General features: G+C 31.5%; 1 protein-coding gene across 1 annotated transcript in view; it reads left to right on the plus strand.

The window, feature by feature from the left end:
• The window catches only part of Bdp1 (transcription factor TFIIIB component B'' homolog Bdp1), a 36,088-nt gene that overhangs the window by 12,295 nt on the left and 3,949 nt on the right, over positions 1-19,844 (plus strand). Inside the window, exons 6-8 of the mRNA XM_075360155.1 lie at positions 8,913-9,042; positions 16,987-17,181; positions 19,674-19,799. Coding sequence (XP_075216270.1) covers positions 8,913-9,042; positions 16,987-17,181; positions 19,674-19,799 — 451 coding nt within the window. The remainder of the gene's footprint in view (positions 1-8,912; positions 9,043-16,986; positions 17,182-19,673; positions 19,800-19,844) is intronic.

Genomic DNA, 19,844 nt, shown 5'->3' on the forward strand with positions numbered 1-19,844 from the left:
ACCAAATGATGTTTTTATCATCAAAATTATACTGTAATTATGGCTAAAAAAAAAAATTTAATTTTTAGTAAAAAGATGTGGGTCTCGATTGATCCTCTTGCTGATCCTCATATTAAATTTTTAATAACATCCATGACTAAAAAAACAGGTCAAGGGTCAGAAATTATAAAAATACGAAAATCATTTAAAATCTTCAGTTGGATTCTGTTCTATTGGAGCTATTTTTTTAACAAATATATTTAGTTTACATTAATTCTAGATGCTGTTAGTCTTTCAGTCTTGGAAATTAAACTTAAAGCACAAACTGTTTAAAAATAATGTTCCTTCTATCTCTAAATGCAGTTTACTTAAAACTTTGGAATTTTAAATAATCTAATTTAGTATTTTCGTTGTACACAAGCCCACTTTTCTATGACCACTAACAGAAAATAAAAAATTATAAGAACTATCCCTCTCCTTTTTTTAATTTTGTCTAACAAACCATTATCTTCCAAGAAGTTTCTCTTCTGATTTGTAATCTCATTGATTTGCCACATACTATTGCAAGGTCAGTTGAAATCTGTTGTAGTATTATATTTATCTAGAATTTGCTCATCTGAAAAATAATATATTTGAATTTACAGGTTAAAAAAATGTGTTACATACTGTGATCAGTTTATGTGATTAATAAATAATGTCCAATTTAAAAGTAATTTAGGGCATCAGATATAAACCGGAATTTGTTTACCAGCTTTATTGATGTTGAATAAAATTACCAATAATTTACTTATGACTGCAACATCGTCTTTGAACCTCTCCCCTCCTAAAGTTTCTATCAGCAAACAAAATATGTGGAAACCACATAGTGACAAGGTGGACTTGACATCAGGTTTTTCTTGGCTTTGATCAGTGCCCTCTTTCCACTTTTCTTCTGTTTCATGCTTGTTTTCTTGCTTTCCAAGGTGTAACAGTGGACCCACATTTTGTCACAGGTCACAATACAGTCCAAAAATGCCTCCTTCTTCCTCAAAGCAATTCAGAAGCCACTGACATATGACTCTGGACATTTCTCTGTGCCAGACTGAGAAGATATGGAACCCGCTTCACTGGCATTTTGCTGTCATCAAGAGTGTCTGATGATATTGTATGCATACACCTAACACTTATGCCCACTTTGATGCAATTTCAGCAATGTTATGCAGCGATCACCTTCTACAAGGTCACAAACTGCCTGAATGTTGTCATCATTGATACTGTTCGCAGATGATGTTTATGACTTTCATTCTCTACTGCATCATGGCCTTTTCAAAATGTTTTGGCTCGATCAAACACTTGAGTTTTTGACAAGGTAGCATCTCCAAACTGTGCCTGGAGTTGAGTCTAAATTTCAGAGGATTTGACACCTTTGTTAGGGAGAAATAATTATAATTCAGTACACAATAGACAATGTTACCTCCTGCTTAGAATGATTGGACATTCTACTACTGATGTGGGATTGTGACCTATGGGTATGACTGGCTAGTTGCTTCTCTCCATACATATCCTACTGACTACTCGCACTGGTCCACCATATCACTGCCCTTCCTCAGTCTTCGTGGCAAAATTTTGGTTTATAATAACCCTCGTACGTAATATGTAAGTTGCTTGATTTTAACTGAAACATAAACACCATGTAAAATAATAGTACTCTAGAAAATGCATTAATTGCTTTTGTATTGTTATCACTAATTAGCTGCTTTATTGACAGAATTTTATAAATTCTGTCAACTTTTTTTTTCTCTTGCAATCTTTGCTAAAAATAAAACTTGTGATTTATTAGCCAGTATGGTGATTACTGTCAGCTGCCTTACTAGGTTTTGATAAGGATGCTGTCTAATTAATTATATATACCTCTTGTATTTTATTTGCTTTCTTATAGTTTCTGATCATAATTAATTATATGAAACATTATTTTATAGTATGATATTACTGCTTATTTTAAACATTTCAAGTCTTGCATTTAATTATTATCTTCATAGCCTTTCTCTATGATGTTTTGTGTATCTTACAGTAACCTATTAATACATTATTGATTATATTTTCATTAATATGTTAACCCTTTCCGGGTGGAAACCCATATTTGGGCTACTTGTACTTATGCTAGAGGGTGGAAACTCATATATGAGTCTCTGAATATGACCGGCTATTTGTCTTTATATGTAGTTACGTATAAATAAAAATAGGTGGCAGGAGATATTCTTTCAGTCATTTTGAGACATGAATTTCTGATATAATGTGATTGGGAACCATTTTACTTCAGTTATCAGATGAGTTCAATGACTATTCATATATAACAAGGTGCGTGCATTATTTTTTTCCGTTTTTTTCACTCATTTTTAAGTAATTTGTTTATAAACTGTTCCTTCCAAAACTTCATTTTCTGCTTGCTTCGTTTGAATTCAAACAAAATTTTTGAGACAAAAATTCAGAAGGAAATGAATAAAAATATTTATATTATTATTATAATAAAACCATATTATATATATTTATACTGTTCCCTGCCTAGGTGCACTTCTTCAAAATTATTATTCAGTGTCTTTTACATAAAAAGAACTCAATGTAAAACATATCCAAAATCATCACCTATAGTTTGCAAATTCTAGTGTGCTCAGTGAGACTTGTGCCGTTTTCATGTAAGCTTTTTCTCGTGAGATAATTAAACAGTGTTCCTTAACCATATTGATAGCAGAATTCAGCAAAAATACAATATATATGTTATTTTTATGCTTGATACATGTTTTGAGTTATTTTAAATAGTTTCTGTATGAACTTTGTTTTTTGAAAATGTGTTCCGCCTACAGCCATAAAACATCACTGCCTGCAAGGGGTTAATACCTTATATGTTTAGCATATGTTAATCTTAATCTAAGAAGTGCATTAATAAGAAGAAATTCAAAATGGTATGTCTAATAAATAAATTTCTCTCGAATTTGGGTAATGACAATGTTGGTTAGGACCTGCTTCATGTCAGAAAATGGTAGATTATTATTTTTTATTTATTTATATATATATTTTTCTGTGTTATGTATTTAAAACAAACACTTAAGGTCAAGAGATACCATTAATAGTTACTTTTTTGACATGTAGAAATTTACTGTGTAGCTGCTGGTCTCTGCAGTTAAGCGCATTCAGAATGTTGATACATAAGTAGTATATTTGGTTGGAGTTGCTATATATTTGCAACAGATATAACAGGGACTCTAACATAGAATGGTTTTGTTCTTCAGCAGAATAAGTAATTTTCAGTTGTAGATTGTGAGTCATGTAAGGTCACTTGTGATGATTGGTTTATTTCACCAAAAGGCCGAATTGGTTTATTTCACCAAAATAAATTCCTATTTTGTTGTGCTGTAAGGTTTGTAAACTTCCTCTTGTTATTCATCAGTTATAAGAGTTTTTAAAATCATATTATTTAAGGTTTTTTCAGGTTGAAAGAAGTTGTCATGTAATATTCTGTTCATTTATACCCATACTAGAATTACCTTCCAATATCATAAGTTGTATAATCCACCATGGTTTAATATCATTAGTCTTTGTAAATAATTATTAATGATGCTTTTATGTGGCTTCTAGTTATTCTTAAATGAAAAAAAAAGTGTTCTTGAAATATAAATTTGAATATATAATTTTTTTTTTGCATTTTTATTAAAACTTTTGCTGTCTAATTAGAAGGTAGGTATTCTGATAAAGGTTATGATTGATTTATTTGATTGCTTAGTTTAATTCCTTGCTTAGGTTTGTACTTTTACATCAGAAAAAATTTACCCTAGAAGTGGCAAAGTTTTCTTATAATAAGTTTTAGGTACCTTATTAAAATTAAATATATTCAAAGTATTTCTTTTCTTCCCATACCAACTATATTTTCATCAGAAAATTCTGCTGTTTGCAGTTATATAATTAAAATTTGCATTCAAATTATTCTATCCTTTTTAATTTAAATATAAATACAAAAAAAAAATTGATAACACTTTGCATGTTATATTCATTGGAAAAAGATCCATTTTTCTAAATTTTAATTTATAATATGATTTTTTAAAAGCCCTTGAAGGTTGTAGAAATATCATGTTTCTAGAGGGTGGGAATTAATAATTTTTTATATGAGCCGATGATGTATTTTCATCTGCTGCTTTTCAAATGTATGGAACCCTTTGCTCCTGAACATAAAAATGTGACTCACTGGAAAACATACATTTTTCTAGTCTTCTTTATTCCAGTTAGCATGTGCTTTGGCCTACAAAAACCTTTTTTGCATGTTGGTGTTAAAAGCTGCTTTTTAGCCACCAATGAGTTTTCTGTCCAGTAGCAAGAAATAGGCATCTAAATGTTGTCAAGTGTAAGTCTGTTCCACTGGCTGCTAATTCTTGATTAGAGTGCGTGGATCAAGTTTACTTTTCTTACTAATAACCAATCTTATGTAGGAGTAGTTTTTCTTTTATGTCTACATTTGATGAAAAGAAACCAGTCTCTTTAAATTGTTTTAAATTAGTATTCACTGTACCTAGTCAACATCACATCCAAAAGCTTTTTGTTATTGTTTCATACTGGTATGCTCAGAAAGAGAAACAATTTTGAAACGCTTTCTTGGAGTTATTCAAGACACACAGAACGAAAAATATGATTTTGTAACAAAAAATGAAATAAACTTTTACAAAACACTATTTATAAATTGCTAAATAACCAAAGAACAATAATGTTTGATTACAAAGACTACTTAAATAATGGGTGTGGGCTTAACATAAACAAAAATTTCCTCTGTTTAGATTAATTTACTTGCTACTGTCATGTGTATGTATGTATATATATATATATATATATATATAGTTATTTTAAGTCTTGTGAAATTGTTGAAACATAGGAGGCGTCATTCAGTCTTTCTACTTTATTATTATTATTATTATGCTTTTACGGTCAACATGGGACCACTTAAGTCAATTTTAGTTGGATCTTTTCTGAGAAAAGCGTGTTATTTTACTCTTCCTAGCTGCCCAGTATTTCTTCATCCGTTCAGATCTTGCTTTCTTTTCTTCATCCGTAAACACCCTCTTCGTTGTATTTTGTCGTTTGTTTGTCTTTTGTTTAAATCTAATGCTTTTGTCTTTTAGCTTTGTAATTTTCCAGTTTTATTCTGTAGGTCAGTCAGGGAAATTCCCAATTCTTTCATATCTTCTCTAATTTCTTTGATCCATCCTACTTCTAGCTTTTGGAACCAAAGCTTTTCAATGATATATCTTGACAGTCTTGTTTCCGGTGTCCGTATGAGATGACCAAAGAAAGAGATTCTTTATTTCCGCATAGTATCAGTAACAGGCTCTATTTCTCGATACACCACCTCATTTGGCACAATCCACCATTGGCCTTCTTTTTGGTGTTTTTTATTGATACACGTTCTGACAATTCTCCTCTCTATTTTCAGAATTTTTTCAATTCGGTTTTTCTGAGTGATTTTGAAAAGGGTCTCGCTTCCGTAGGTGACTACTGGCTGTACTACAGTTTTATAATGTTTAAGTTTTGTTTTAGCAGAAAGGCATTTTTTGTAATATGTTGACCGAGTTAATTTTTGGGATTTAATCATTTTATTTGTCCTGTTTTGCCATGTCACTTTTTCATTTAAATTATAAGTTATTATTTTCCCTAGATATTTAAATTGTTTTACTATTTTAATTTTCTGATTGTTTACCGTAATGTGCTCTATTACCAGAGGATCTATGGCCATTAGTTCAGTTTTTTCGAAAGAGATATGAAGCCCTATCTTTTGTGCTAGGTTTTGAAGGCTCATGATTTGTGTTTTGGCTTCTTGAATATTATTTGCTAAAAGATCGAGGTCATCTGCAAATCCTAGGCAATTTAGTGTGATGGAGTTTTTCTTAGTACCCATTTTTATATTTTTGGGATTTATTTCATACCATTTTCTCATGAAAAATTCGAGGGCGCAGTTAAAAAGGAGTGGTGAGAGGCCGTCTCCTTGCCTCAATCCAATTTTTATGTAGAAGGGTTGAGAGAGTTCAGCTCTGAATTTCACTCTGGACTGGGTATTGGTTAAAGTTAATTTTATCATGTTTACGAGTTTAGGGTGAAGGGCCCAGGTTTCTCAGAATATTCAGCATGGATGGTCGGTGTATACAATCATAGGCTCTTTTAAAGTCGATGAAGGTGATTATTTGTTGTTTTTTCCGTCTTTTATATAAGTCCATCATAAGTTTTAGGGATATTATTTGCTTCGGGCAACCTCTCCATGGCCTAAATCCCCCTTGGTATTCCCCAAGTTCCAGTTCAAGTTGGTCTTTGCATCGGTTGTATATGATTCTCGACAGGATTTTGTATGTGCAATCCAGGAGAGATATGCCTCTGTAGTTTTCTGGATTAGTTTTATCCCCTTTTTTATGTAATGGATGAATGAGGGCTGTGGTCCAGTGTTCTGGAAGTTTTTCTTCGTTCCATATTTTCACGAGGCATAGATGTAGGGAAGTTTTGACTGAATAAACTGATGAATGTTTCCAGAGTTCTGCGAAAAGCTGGTCTTCTCCGCTTGCTTTGTAGTTTTTTATTTCATTTAAGGCTGCGAGAACTTCTTGAATTGTTGGCGGTTGATATTTACCGGTGAAGTTTTAACTGGAGTTTCAGTGTCAATCTCAAAAAGCTCTGGGGAGTCGTCACAGTTGAGGAGTCTATTGAAGGTTTCTGCCAAAATTTCAGCATTTTCTTTATTAGTGTGGGCCATATTTCCTTTTTTTCCTCTCAGCATAAGGGTGGGTGGTTCATATCTTTGAAGAGCCTGACCAAAAATTTTATAATAGTCTCGGGAGTTAGTTTTCTTGGAACTTTTTCTATTTGCCGAATCAAGTTTTTTTGGGCTTGTCGTTTGGTTCCTCTTATAATTTTCTGAGTTATTTTCCTTTGTTTGGTGAATTCATGGTTAGATTCTTCAGTTTTCTGGGTTTGGTGGTTGATCCAAGCCCGGTGTCTGTCTTTGAATGCTTTGTCACATTCTTCATTCCACCATTGGTGTTTTTTTCTTGGGTTTATAGGGGCTAGTTCTTCAGCTATTTCTTTCAGTTGGGATGTCAGTTCTTTTAAATTATCAGTTAATTTGATTTTTTTTGTTGTTTCTTCAAAGATGGCATTGTTTATTAATTTATGTAGATCATAAGCTCTTTTGTTTTTAGGTTGGGATTTTTTCTTTTTATGCGGGGTGAATTTTATTTTAACTTTAATTAAGTAATGATCCGATCCAGTATCTGTTCCTCTCAAGACTTTTACATTATAAATCTCCTTGTGATAATTCCGGTCCATGCAAACATGATCGAGTTGCCATTCCCCTTTTTTCCAATCTGGGTGTTTCCAAGTCTTCAATTTGTTGAAGACTTTATCAAGAAGTAGGTGGATTTTGAGATCATATTATGGTTTCTGCAAAATTCGACAAGTCTTTGGCCGTTCTTGTTAGTTTTCTTCTGGGCAGGCCATTTTCCGATAATATCACGATATCTTCGTTCTTTACCAAGTCGGGCATTAAAGTCCCCTATTAAAATCTTGGTGTGGGTTTTATTTATGTTGTTTGCAGTTTGGTCAAGAAGTTCCCAGAATTTGTCCATCGCTTCTCTATCTTTTTAAGATTGTTTTTGTCATTGGTGGGAGCATGGACATTTATTATGGTGTAGAATTTATTGGCTGATTTTAGGGTTAAGGTTGAAATCCTGGGGGAGTAAGACTTAAATTCTACGACTGAGTCAATTATTTTAAGATTGATTGCAAATCCTGTTCCGAACTGTGGGCAATTCTTCATCACACGTTTCCCGGGGATTCCTTTGTAAATTCTGAAACCCTGAGATTCAAACGGCTCTCGATCGGTGTTTCTCATTTCTTGAAGTCCTGCGATTAGGATTTTTTGTTTGTCCATTATGTCTGTTAGAGTTTTTAGTTTGCCGGGTTGAGTTAGAGAATTAATGTTGTGAGTGGCAATGTAGTTTATTTGCTTGTGTTTTATCCTCAATTTTAAAGTTGTGAGTTTTTGGGTGTTTCCAAACGCTCCGATTCATTGTTATCTTTTAAGCAGCTGCCCACCGGATCCGAGTGCAGCCTTCTCTGGTATTTACCAGACGGTGGATTTTTTCTTAAAAGACCTTCCATATTTGACTTTCAAAGGCAAGTCAGCCTTGGGTGGGAATAAATTCCCGAGTTACAACTATGGATGTGATCCAGAGAGGTGATTCCGATTTAGTTCACCAGTAGAAATCTCCACGTTTCTAACTGGTTATCCAGACGAACCAACGTGGAGGCGCAAACCGATTTTCTTAATTGACATATTAAGTATGGAGAAAGTTTAAATCGGTTCCTGAATCATTTCATCCCTTTCTACTTTATATATATATATTTTTTTTAAGCATATCATAGAAGGATACATGATAAAAAACGGTAAACACACATATGCAATCATCTCTTAAAACTCAAACAAGTAATACTACACAATTGTTCCTTATTGCTGGGTTATAATATTAGAAATAATACTACCATAGTTCTGTGAGGAAAGGATTTAATTAAATATAGAGTATATTATCCATTACAAATTTCTTAAGTGAACTTTTATAATTTTGTTTCTTGCTTCAATTTTTGTATTACTAAGTTTCTGTAGTAATTTAACTATGATATATATGTTAAGGTATTTTAAAGCAAGTATACATTATATTCAATATGAAGAGGTTACTCAGCTGATCTGAATATCTATTGTAGAGTATTCATTTTTAACAGTTTAATTTTCTGCATTATTGTTTTATTTTGATATTTCTGTAGTGTAATTCAGTGCTACCAATATGATGCATGAATATAAGGTAAATTGTTAAAAAATGTTTTTTTAATTATTTATTTACAAGTAAACCTTAATTCATATTCAATTTTAATAGGTAATAGAAACTACTGGAATGCAGAAAAGTAGAGCAAATTTAGAAAATTCTGAAGTTGTGCAAGAAAATGAATTCAGTTATTCTAAATTTCATAAACGAAAGGTTCACCGTAGTGATTGGACTGCAGAAGGTATGTTTTATAATGGTTTCATTAATATATTATCTACTACTATTATAGATTTTAATAACGTTACAACTGATTTGATAGCTAATTTTAATAAATTATGTTAACTTTATTAGATTTAATAGCTTTGTTAACAGATGTTTATTTCTATTTATTTTCTTTATGTGAAGTTTTACTGAAGTGAAGGGAATTGTATATTGTAGAAGGTTTTTTTCTTTTTAGGTGTGTTACTGAAACCATTATTTAAAACTCATGTACATATTCTACATAAATTTTTGCTGAATTACTTGAAATTTAAAATTTTACTTACAACTTATCCACGTATACTTAAGAAAAGATATTGTAATTTTAACAATTTTTTGTTTTCAAAAAAATATGAAGTAATATTTCACTTAAAATGTCTTTAAAAATCATTGTGGTGTCGTGAAAAAACTGTCTGTTTATATAAGTAATACTACACATTATGAGTTATTTGCTGATTTTAAGATTGCCAGAGGCAAAGGTTTTCAAAAATTTCTCCTCTCCTTTATAATTGTTAGCATTAATTATTGCGGATATTTGTTTCTTTTTACTATCAGTATACACATTATGAGTTTTTTTTTTTTGTCTTCAGTCATTTGACTGGTTTGATGCAGCTCTCCAAGATTCCCTATCTAGTCGTTTCATTTCAGTATACCCTCTACATCCTACATCCCTAACAATTTGTTTTACATATTCCAAACGTGGCCTGCCTACACAATTTTTCCCTTCTACCTGTCCTTCCAATATTAAAGCGACTATTCCAGGATGCCTTAGTATGTGGCCTATAATTCTGTCTCTTCTTTTAACTATATTTTTCCAAATGCTTTTTTCTTCATCTATTTGCCGCAATACCTCTTCATTTTTCACTTTATCCACCCATCTGATTTTTAGCATTCTCCTATAGCACCACATTTCAAAAGCTTCTAATCTTTTCTTCTCGGATACTCCGATTGTCCAAGTTTCACTTCCATATAAAGCGACACTCCAAAGATACAGTTTCAAAAATCTTTTCCTGACATTTAAATTAATTTTTGATGTAAACAAATTATATTTCTTACTGAAGGCTCGTTTAGCTTGTGCTATTCGGCATTTTATATCGCTCCTGCTTCGTCCATCTTTAGTAATTCTACTTCCCAAATAACAAAATTCTTCTACCTCCATAATATTTTCTCCTCCTATTTCCACATTCAGTGGTCCATCTTTGTTATTTCTACTACATTTCATTACTTTTGTTTTGTTCTTGTTTATTTTCATGCGATAGTTCTTGCGTAGGACTTCATCTATGCCGTTCATTGTTTCTTCTAAATCCTTTTTACTTTCGGCTAGAATTACTATATCATCAGCAAATCGTAGCATCTTTATCTTTTCACCTTGTACTGTTACTCCGAATCTAAAATGTTCTTTAACATCATTAACTGCTAGTTCCATGTAAAGATTAAAAAGTAACGGAGATAGGGAACATCCTTGTCGGACTCCCTTTCTTATTACGGCTTCTTTCTTATGTTCTTCAATTGTTACTGTTGCTGTTTGGTTACTGTACATGTTAGAAATTGTTCTTCTATCTCTGTATTTGAACCCTAATTTTTTAAAAATGCTGAACATTTTATTCCAGTCTACGTTATCGAATGCCTTTTCTAGGTCTATAAACGCCAAGTATGTTGGTTTGTTTTTCTTTAATCTTCCTTCTACTATTAATCTGTGGCCTAAAATTGCTTCCCTTGTCCCTATATTTTTCCTGAAACCAAATTGGTCTTCTCCTAACACTTCCTCCACTCTCCTCTCAATTCTTCTGTATAGAATTCTAGTTAAGATTTTGTTGCATGACTAGTTAAACTAATTGTTCTGTATTCTTCACATTTATCTGCCCCTGCTTTCTTTGGTATCATTACTATAACACTTTTTTTGAAGTCTGACGGAAATTCCCCTTTTTCATAAATAGTACACACCAGTTTGCATAATCTATCAATCGCTTCCTCACCTGCACTGCGCAGTAACTCTACAGATAATCCGTCTATTCCAGGAGCCTTTCTGCCATTTAAATCTTTTAATGCTCTCTTAAATCCAGATCTCAGTATTGTTTTTCCCATTTCATCCTCCTCAACTTCCTCTTCTTCCTCTATAACACCATTTTATAATTCATTTCCTTCGTATAACTCTTCAATATATTCCACCCATCTATCGACTTTACCTTTTGTATTATATATTGGTGTACCATCTTTGTTTAACACATTATTAGATTTTAATTTATGTACCCCAAAATTTTCCTTAACTTTCCTGTATGCTCCATCTATTTTACCAATGTTCATTTCTCTTTCCACTTCTGAACACTTTTCTTTAATCCACTCTTCTTTCACCAGTTTGCACTTCCTGTTTATAGCATTTCTTAATTGCTGATAGTTCTTTTACTTTCTTCATCACTAGCATTCTTATATTTTCTACGTTCATCCATCAGCTGCAATATATCGTCTGAAACCCAAGGTTTTCTACCAGTTCTCTTTATTCCGCCTAAGTTTGCTTCTGCTGATTTAAGAATTTCCTTTTTAACATTCTCCCATTCTTCTTCTACATTTTCTACCTTATCTTTTTTATTCAGACCTCTTGCGATGTCCTCCTCAAAAATCTTCTTTACCTCCTCTTCCTCAAGCTTCTCTAAATTCCACCGATTCATCTGACACCTTTTCTTCAGGTTTTTAAACCCCAATCTACATTTCATTATCACCAAATTATAGTCGCTATCAATGTCTGCTCCAGGGTAAGTTTTGCAGTCAACGAGTTGATTTCTAAATCTTTGCTTAACCATGATATAATCTATCTGATACCTTGCAGTATCGCCTGGCTTTTTCCAAGTGTATATTCTTCTATTATGATTTTTAAATTGGGTGTTGGCAATTACTAAATTATACTTCGTGCAAAACTCTATAAGTCGGTCCCCTCTTTCATTTATTTTGCCCAGCCCATATTCACCCACTATATTTCCTTCCTTGCCTTTTCCAATGCTTGCATTCCAATCTCCAACTATTATTAAATTTTCATCTCCTTTTATGTGTTTAATTGCTTCATCAATCTCTTCGTATACACACTCTACCTCATCATCATCATGGGCGCTTGTAGGCATATAGATGTTAACAATTGTTGTCCGTTTAGGTTTTGATTTTATCCTTATTACAATGATTCTATTGCTATGCGTCTTGAAATACTCCACTCTCCTCCCTATCTTCTTGTTCATCACGAAACCTACTCCTGCCTGCCCATTATTTGACGCTGAGTTAATTACTCTAAAATCACCTGACCAAACCTCTTCTTCATCAGTCGCCTTCCTCTTCCCACCAAACCTCACTAATTCCTACTATATCCACATTTACCCTATCCATTTCCCTTTTTAAATTTTCTACCCTACCAACCTTTTTTAAGCTTATTTTAAGTTATTTTTTAGTTTTCTGGTGACCCCTTCCTTAGTAGTCCCCACTACTAAAGAACTACTAAAGAAAAGGGACTACTAAAGAAAATTAGTAGAAGAGAAAAATAGTAGTTTTTCCAACCTACATTGCTCAATCTTTTACACTTTACTGATTTATTTCTTCAGCATACTTATTTTAAAGGATATGTCAATTAAAGAATCACTTTAAATTCTTTTAATAATAGTTTTAAAAAGTCTTATCCTCTGATCCCCGTTTTTGGAAACATGACTATCCTTTTTATAGAATATTTTTCTTTCATTTTCATTTGTATATGGTAATTTAAAAAAGCTTTTGCAGTATCGTTATTTTATTTTATTACATTCATTCTTCAAAATACTTCTTCTAGAGCAGCATGTATCAAGTAAACTAAACAATAAAAATATCATTTTATGAGAAAAAAATCATTTATTGTAAACATTTTACTTATATTTATAAGTATACATGTAAAGAAACTAAATCAATGAGATGGTTACATTTGTTTTTCATTTAAAAGTTTCTCCATACATGGATCTACGTTAGAAACGCACAAAAGAAAATTGTTTTCAAGTGATAAAAGACAATTCCTATATTTAGTTTTTAGCGCAACTATAGATGAAAAACCTTTTTCACAGAACTAAGCAAGGTATTAATATTTTCAATGCTTCTCTGACTAAATCTCCCTATTCTCGTTGATGAGCAAGCCAAAACATATATACATCTTCAGATCTGAATTGTAGTTGTAACTTTATATAGCCAGAAATTTCAATGAATTGGTCATGAATCTCAACTGGTAAGTCTTAGCAGTTGCAACAACAATCCATTTTCATTAAATGGATTCAGTACCCATCTCTTTGAGAAATCATTTTTATCTTATGCGAAATACTCCACCAACTGAATTTTTAGCTCATGCAAATAAATCTTCATGCTATACAGGGTGAATAATAATAATATCTTCATCCAAATTTTTCTCAGTATGATCGGAAATATGTGAAAACATATCAAAATTTTGCTTTGAAGGCGGGACATCAAGCTTCTTAAAGAAAGCATGAACTTCCTGTCATTAATAAAATGTTTTTATCATGTCCTTGTAAATTCACATTCAGGTTGTTTAAATGTGAAACTGTATCAGCTAAGTAAGCCAACTGCACCATACACAGGTATACTCATTATTTTTTAAAAACATTGACAATGGGTTTGTTTATCTTGGAAAAATATTATTAATTCATTTCACAATTCCAATAACACTTTACCCTGTGTTAACCATCTGACTTCTGTATGGAAAAGGAGAGAATTTTTTGTTTTGCACAGTTCATCACGTAGTTTATCAAACAGCATATTCTGTAATGGTCAACTTTCAGTAAAATTAACCATTTTTACAGGTTTACTATTAATTTGTTTGAGATTTTCAGATAATTTTTGTGGCAGGAGCAAGATGCGTTGTCCATTCCTTCCTTAGAGTGAGACTATCTTCTAATTTTTTCAGAAATCCACTTTTTCTTTTTTGTTATTGCCTTTGCACTATCACTACCTACTGCAATACATTTTGTCCAATCTATGTTATAGTTTTTAGTAGCTTCATAAAAAACATCAAAAAGACATTGTCCTGTCATGTTGGTCATGCAACAGTATTGATTTGCAAAACAACAACATGTATTCTTTGATTAATCTGTCCCTATCACATTGATATCTTACATAACATAAGAACTGAGAAATGTTAGCCACATCTGTTGAGTCATCAAATTGAAGACTAAAATATTCACTTCAACTCACTTGCTGAATTATCTGACCATAAACATCGGCAGCCATGTCATTGATTTGCCTTGATAATGTGTTGTTAGAAAGTGGAATTTTTTTCAATCTTTTTGCTTTTTCCATGCCTATTAAAACACTGACCATATCAATTGCAGCAGGCAATATGAGGTTTCTGTGATTGTATAGGGTTTGGACATTTTAGCTATTCTTAATGGTACGGTAACATTTTCAAGTGTACCTTAATCAGTATGGTTTGATTAATGTACAAATAGAAAAGCTTGTTGATTTCTCAAAATATGTAATTTTCTTTCAAAAAATTCCAAGGGTATGCTTTTGTGATCAGGATATTTCGTTTCCAAATGTTGAATTAGTTTTGATGGCTTCATGCTTTCATCAGAGAGGACTTGAAAGCAAACAACACACTGTGGCTTTCCATGCAATGAGGTAAAATCATAATATAAATAACTGTCATTGTACAGTCTTGTCTTTTACCAATTGGTTTACTGGTTGTAGATGGCTCATTTTGTTTTTCACAGATTTATTCATTTTGCATAAGAATCTAATTGAAAAAAAAACTAGTTACACCAGTTGACTGCACACTTTAAAACCTTAACCTCAGTAATTACTGTTTTCAATGAAACTACGCTTTTAAAAACTTAAATACAGGCACCAGACACACTCTACGCATTCAAAACTAAATTGATATTCTGCAATCCCTTACGCCTCTTTTTAAACTGCTGAGAGCATGACATGTTCTACGTATCATAAATTTGATTTAACATGATGCTCTCACCGCAGATATTATCTAAGAAAACCAAATTATAAGGAGCATATACACATCAAAAGTTGGAATCTGTAAATTACTAATGTTTGTACACTTCATACATCTGCTATCAATGCAATTAAGTAGTTTTAACTAGGCTTCATTGGGTTGGGATCGGGGGTCATGAATCATTCATTATACTTTTTGGGGTTCATGGAGCTAATAAAGTGGAGACTCACTGAGCTAGAAGATAATTTCTCTTAAACTTCACATCTTTCCAACCTTTGAGGCAGAATGGTAATGTCTCTGCCTTTCGTCAAGAAGGGTCTGGGTTTGAATCCTGTTCAGGCTTTTTCATTTCTTATCCAAAAAAGAAAGAAAACGAGGTTACTGTTATTAGGCATAGGGTTGTAGTTAACAGAATGAAGGAATAAAATAAAAATAGGTTTTAAATTGTGTATTAACTCTTCATAATTGGTATACAAGCACTAGGAAAGTAATGCAGTACAATGGAATGGATCATCACAGGCAGTTGCTAAGTGTTTAGATAGGGCTCAACCTGCACTCTAACCACTCTAGTAATTGTTTCAGTCATTTACTTTTTAGCTGTGTTAGTGAAAAGAAGTAGTGATGCCATCGTGGTTGAAAACTGAACATCAAGCAATTTTGTACTACAATTTTGCATGTGTGTTTAAAGGATTCTGTGTTTGGAAAGGATTGTTCTCTTCATATAAAATATTTAGTTGGTACCAAGAGTTTGAAAGAGGAAATTTTGGCCTTGAGGATGCTCTAAGGTCAGGTTGACTATCTTCGTCTGTGACTGAGGGAACATTGCTGTAATACAAAAAATGCTTGAGACAGACAGATGTGTTACCTACCACCAAATAGAGGTGTTGTTGGACATTAATACACCAGCAGTTTGCACTCTTTTGCAAGATCATCTTCAAGTTAGAAAGCTTTGTACTCTTTGGGTGTAGGATAACTTGACCGATGATCAGATGGTACATTTTGTTTCATTGTGTTGTGAAATGCTGAAAACCTTTGAAAATGGAAAATCTTCCTATATGAACAGTATTGTGATAGATGATTAAACTTGGCTCTACTGTTATGAAGCCCTGACCAAGGCTCAGAACAAAGTATGTATGTTCAAAGATGAGGAGACCCCTTGGCTGTTCAAAACTTCACATCAGTGAAGAAGAGAATGGTGGCTGTATTTTTTTAGCCAGCATTGGAATAAAACTGTTAAATACCCTCTCTACAGTTCTGACCTTGTTCCATGTGATTTCACGCTGTTGTCCGTAGTTAAAAACAGACTGAAAGGGAGGCATTTTGTGATGATGACGTCCTAAGAGCTTGGGACAATGAGTATACCCAGATTTTTAACGAAACATGGCAGGGGTTTCTTTGAAGATTGGTTTAAGGATGAAGAAGTGTATAATATATTTTGGGAATTATTTTGAAAAATTATAAAAAATAAAAAATAAAGCAAAATTTCCCTAGCGCCCTTTATATGTACTTATGTCATTATCATTGGTTACCTACTTTTTTCTCTAATAATGAATCAGACATGTTCTGTCCTTTTAAAATACATTGAAATTATACTTATGTGGTAATTTTTGAGAGGTTCATTTACGATAACCCTATATGTTTAAATTTATTTTCAAATGTACTGTGGCTAATACAGTTTGTTTATGCAATCTTACAAAATTGTATGAATGATTTTATTACAACAGTCTATACAGTACTAGTGTTAGAGTACTGAGCCATGAGTTATTGAGGAAATTATTTTCTGTTTCTCTGTAGAGTATGAAACTGGATACTGGCTTCGCTAATTGGATGATCATGTATGACAAAATTAATCTAGTACTTCACAGTCTGCTAACTTACAGTGAAATGTACAAATTAAAAATGTTTTTATTTATTCATTATTATATGATTTCCTTTTCATTTATGTATGATATTTTTGTTTGTTTATAGAGACACTTTTATTCTACAAAGCTTTAAATGATCTTGGAGCAGATTTTTCACTGATGCAGTCTTTGTTTCCAAAAAGAACAAGAAGGGATTTAAAATTGAAATTCAAGAAAGAAGAAAGAACTAATGTGCATCTAATTGATAAAGCTATGACCAGCTGTGGTAATTTTGATTTCACAGCACTGGAGAATGAATTAAGTATGTTTTATTTACTATGTTATACATTTTTAATTAATTATTAATGTTTATTTTAGATTCTACTTCACATTTCCAGTGTGATTGTTGGATGCACAATTGTAAATTTAAGTTTGTTATATCCCAAGCTGCTGGATTTATACGTCTCAGAATGCCAGAAAACTGCCTGTTAACATACTTTGAAATCAAGAATTTAATAGCATATATCTTATCAGAGTTAAACATTTAGTAAACCATATTTTTCTTCTCTGTTAGGACAAAGCAAGTAAGAATTTTATATCGCCTTAAGAAAATTGAATGTTTTTGTAGTTAATGATTGTAAAATATCCATTGAAATTATGAAGGCTATTCAGAAAATAACTTTCGTTTTCATTTTATTTATGAAGTAGGAGATTAATAAACAAAATAATGAATAAATGTTGCCTTTAGCAACAAAAATAAATAATAAATTTAATAATAATATTGCCTTCAAAATAACATTAGAATACGATTCATTATATATTTAGTGTAGTAGTAGAGAGATTTGTGTAGTTGTTAATGGTTTAATAACAGTAATTTAAAATACAATAATTAAGAATCCTATCAGTTGAAAAGTATACTTAGTAATAATTTTCTTATTAACATAATTCTTGAAAGCAGTTGAAATTATCATAATTTTGTAAAAAAATTAAGGAACTAACACAATGAGTGAGGATAATTTGAAATGTTGGTGGATAAAATTGGGCAGATTTTTTAATAATATGAAAAGAGATGTCTGAAACAAACTTTTGGTTAATAAAATATCAAAAGTTTGTTTAATAACCAAAATAAAATAATTTTAAATAAACATTGAACTGTTAAGAAGTTTGATAACAGATTTTAAGAAAATTGTTTATTCAACATTTCAGAGCCAGAGTTTACTGATTTATTTAAAATTCCTTACTTAGTTTCTCTTGGACTAATAACACAACAGAGGCTTACTTCAAAATAGTTTGTCAGAATTACAATTCTGTGGCTTAATCTCAAATAGCAAGTTTTATGGGGATATGTTCAAAACTAGTTTAAAGAGAACTTGTATCTTGCTGTTACAAGTTATCAATTTCATTGAAGTCTATGATGAAGAATTGGAAAATGTAGTTGAATTTGTCTTATATTTTATAATTTCATTTTTTTAATATATAAATTAATATAAATTGCTTTCCATGTCTCTTATGAGTTTTTTAAAAAAACAAATTCATGTAGTCATTATATATTTGCCTATTTGATTATTCCATATCAGTGAAAGATAACAGGATTGTTTATTGAAATGAATTCATTTAGGTGTTGGATAGGGTTTTCAGAAAAGGCATTACAATCTCTTAATGTATGTTTGTTTTTGCTGCTGCATTATCTCATAGTTGAATAAGTATTTCATAAAAATAACTGTGTATAGAGTATGTATATAAATATTTATTGTCAATTCTTTGACAGTATGCATATTGGGTATTTGTGACATCCTGCACACATTCTCAGTTAATAGCCATTTTACATCGTGCAGTTTTGTAAAAACTGTTCTCCAAATGTGCATTTTTTAAGTGAATTTGATTGATTGATTTATGCATTATTCTTGTGCAGCTTTCAAACTATAAACAGATAGTTTGAAATTTTTCAAACAAGGGAAGGCCATATTGGGAAGTATTATTGACCATCTGTGCCATTCTGACCAGCATTTTACCGATGCACCATCTTAAATTTGTACCTTCTCCAAATCTCTGTTACATGACTTAAAGCAATCAGATTGGATCTCTATTATTTGCTCAGAATATGTAATGGCAATGGTACAGAATGACTAATTATTAATTTAATGGCAAATTCTAATATTAACAAATCATCTTATTTCAATATAGTAATACTCATACATTTCAATAATATTCATTCATTCAAAAGTAATACTTGTACATTTCAAGTACATCTGAAATATACATTGAAGTACATGTATATTGAAATTGGGTGGTAAGTAGGAAACAAATCATAAACAAAACCCTTCTAGAAAAATTGTATTACTTAGATTTTTCATTTGAGTTTAATTGGGTAAAAGAGTCAATATTATGATGTTTAGCGTTTTATTTGTAACAGAATTTAACATCTCAAAAAGATAGGGAAAGCGAGAGAGATGTGATATCACACCAAAAGACCTTTTATTTTTAATATTAATTTAAACTTTAAAAGTTTTTCATGGGAGTAATTACTTATTTTGTTATTCAACAAAGATTTATAAGAGGGTAGTAAATTTTATTTTATATGATCTTTTATATTAAATTTCTTTACAACCATGATCTATGGAACTATTAACCACTTTATCTTCTTATGTCTGTGCAAAAATATTACTGGCGTAGTTCTTTTTGAATATTAATTTCTAAATTGTTAATTAGATTACCAGTAGTAACAGCTGTAGTCTGATAATGAGGAAATTTTGAGATTATTTAACTGGTTGTTACAATACTATTATTATTTATTTATTCATTTTTTTTTTTCAGAAAAAGATAGAGAAGAAAGAATGCGAAAACTAGAAGAACAAAAGAAACTAAAAGAAGAAAAGAAACGAGAACGTCAAGAGAAAAAAGCTATACCTAAACCAAAAAGAAAACGAGTTCAGAAAAAAAGTATGTATTATGTGTATAAACAACATTTTAATTACCATAAATTGG

The sequence above is a fragment of the Lycorma delicatula genome, chromosome 3, assembly GCF_047948215.1.
Source record: "Lycorma delicatula isolate Av1 chromosome 3, ASM4794821v1, whole genome shotgun sequence".
Taxonomy (NCBI): domain Eukaryota; kingdom Metazoa; phylum Arthropoda; class Insecta; order Hemiptera; family Fulgoridae; genus Lycorma; species Lycorma delicatula.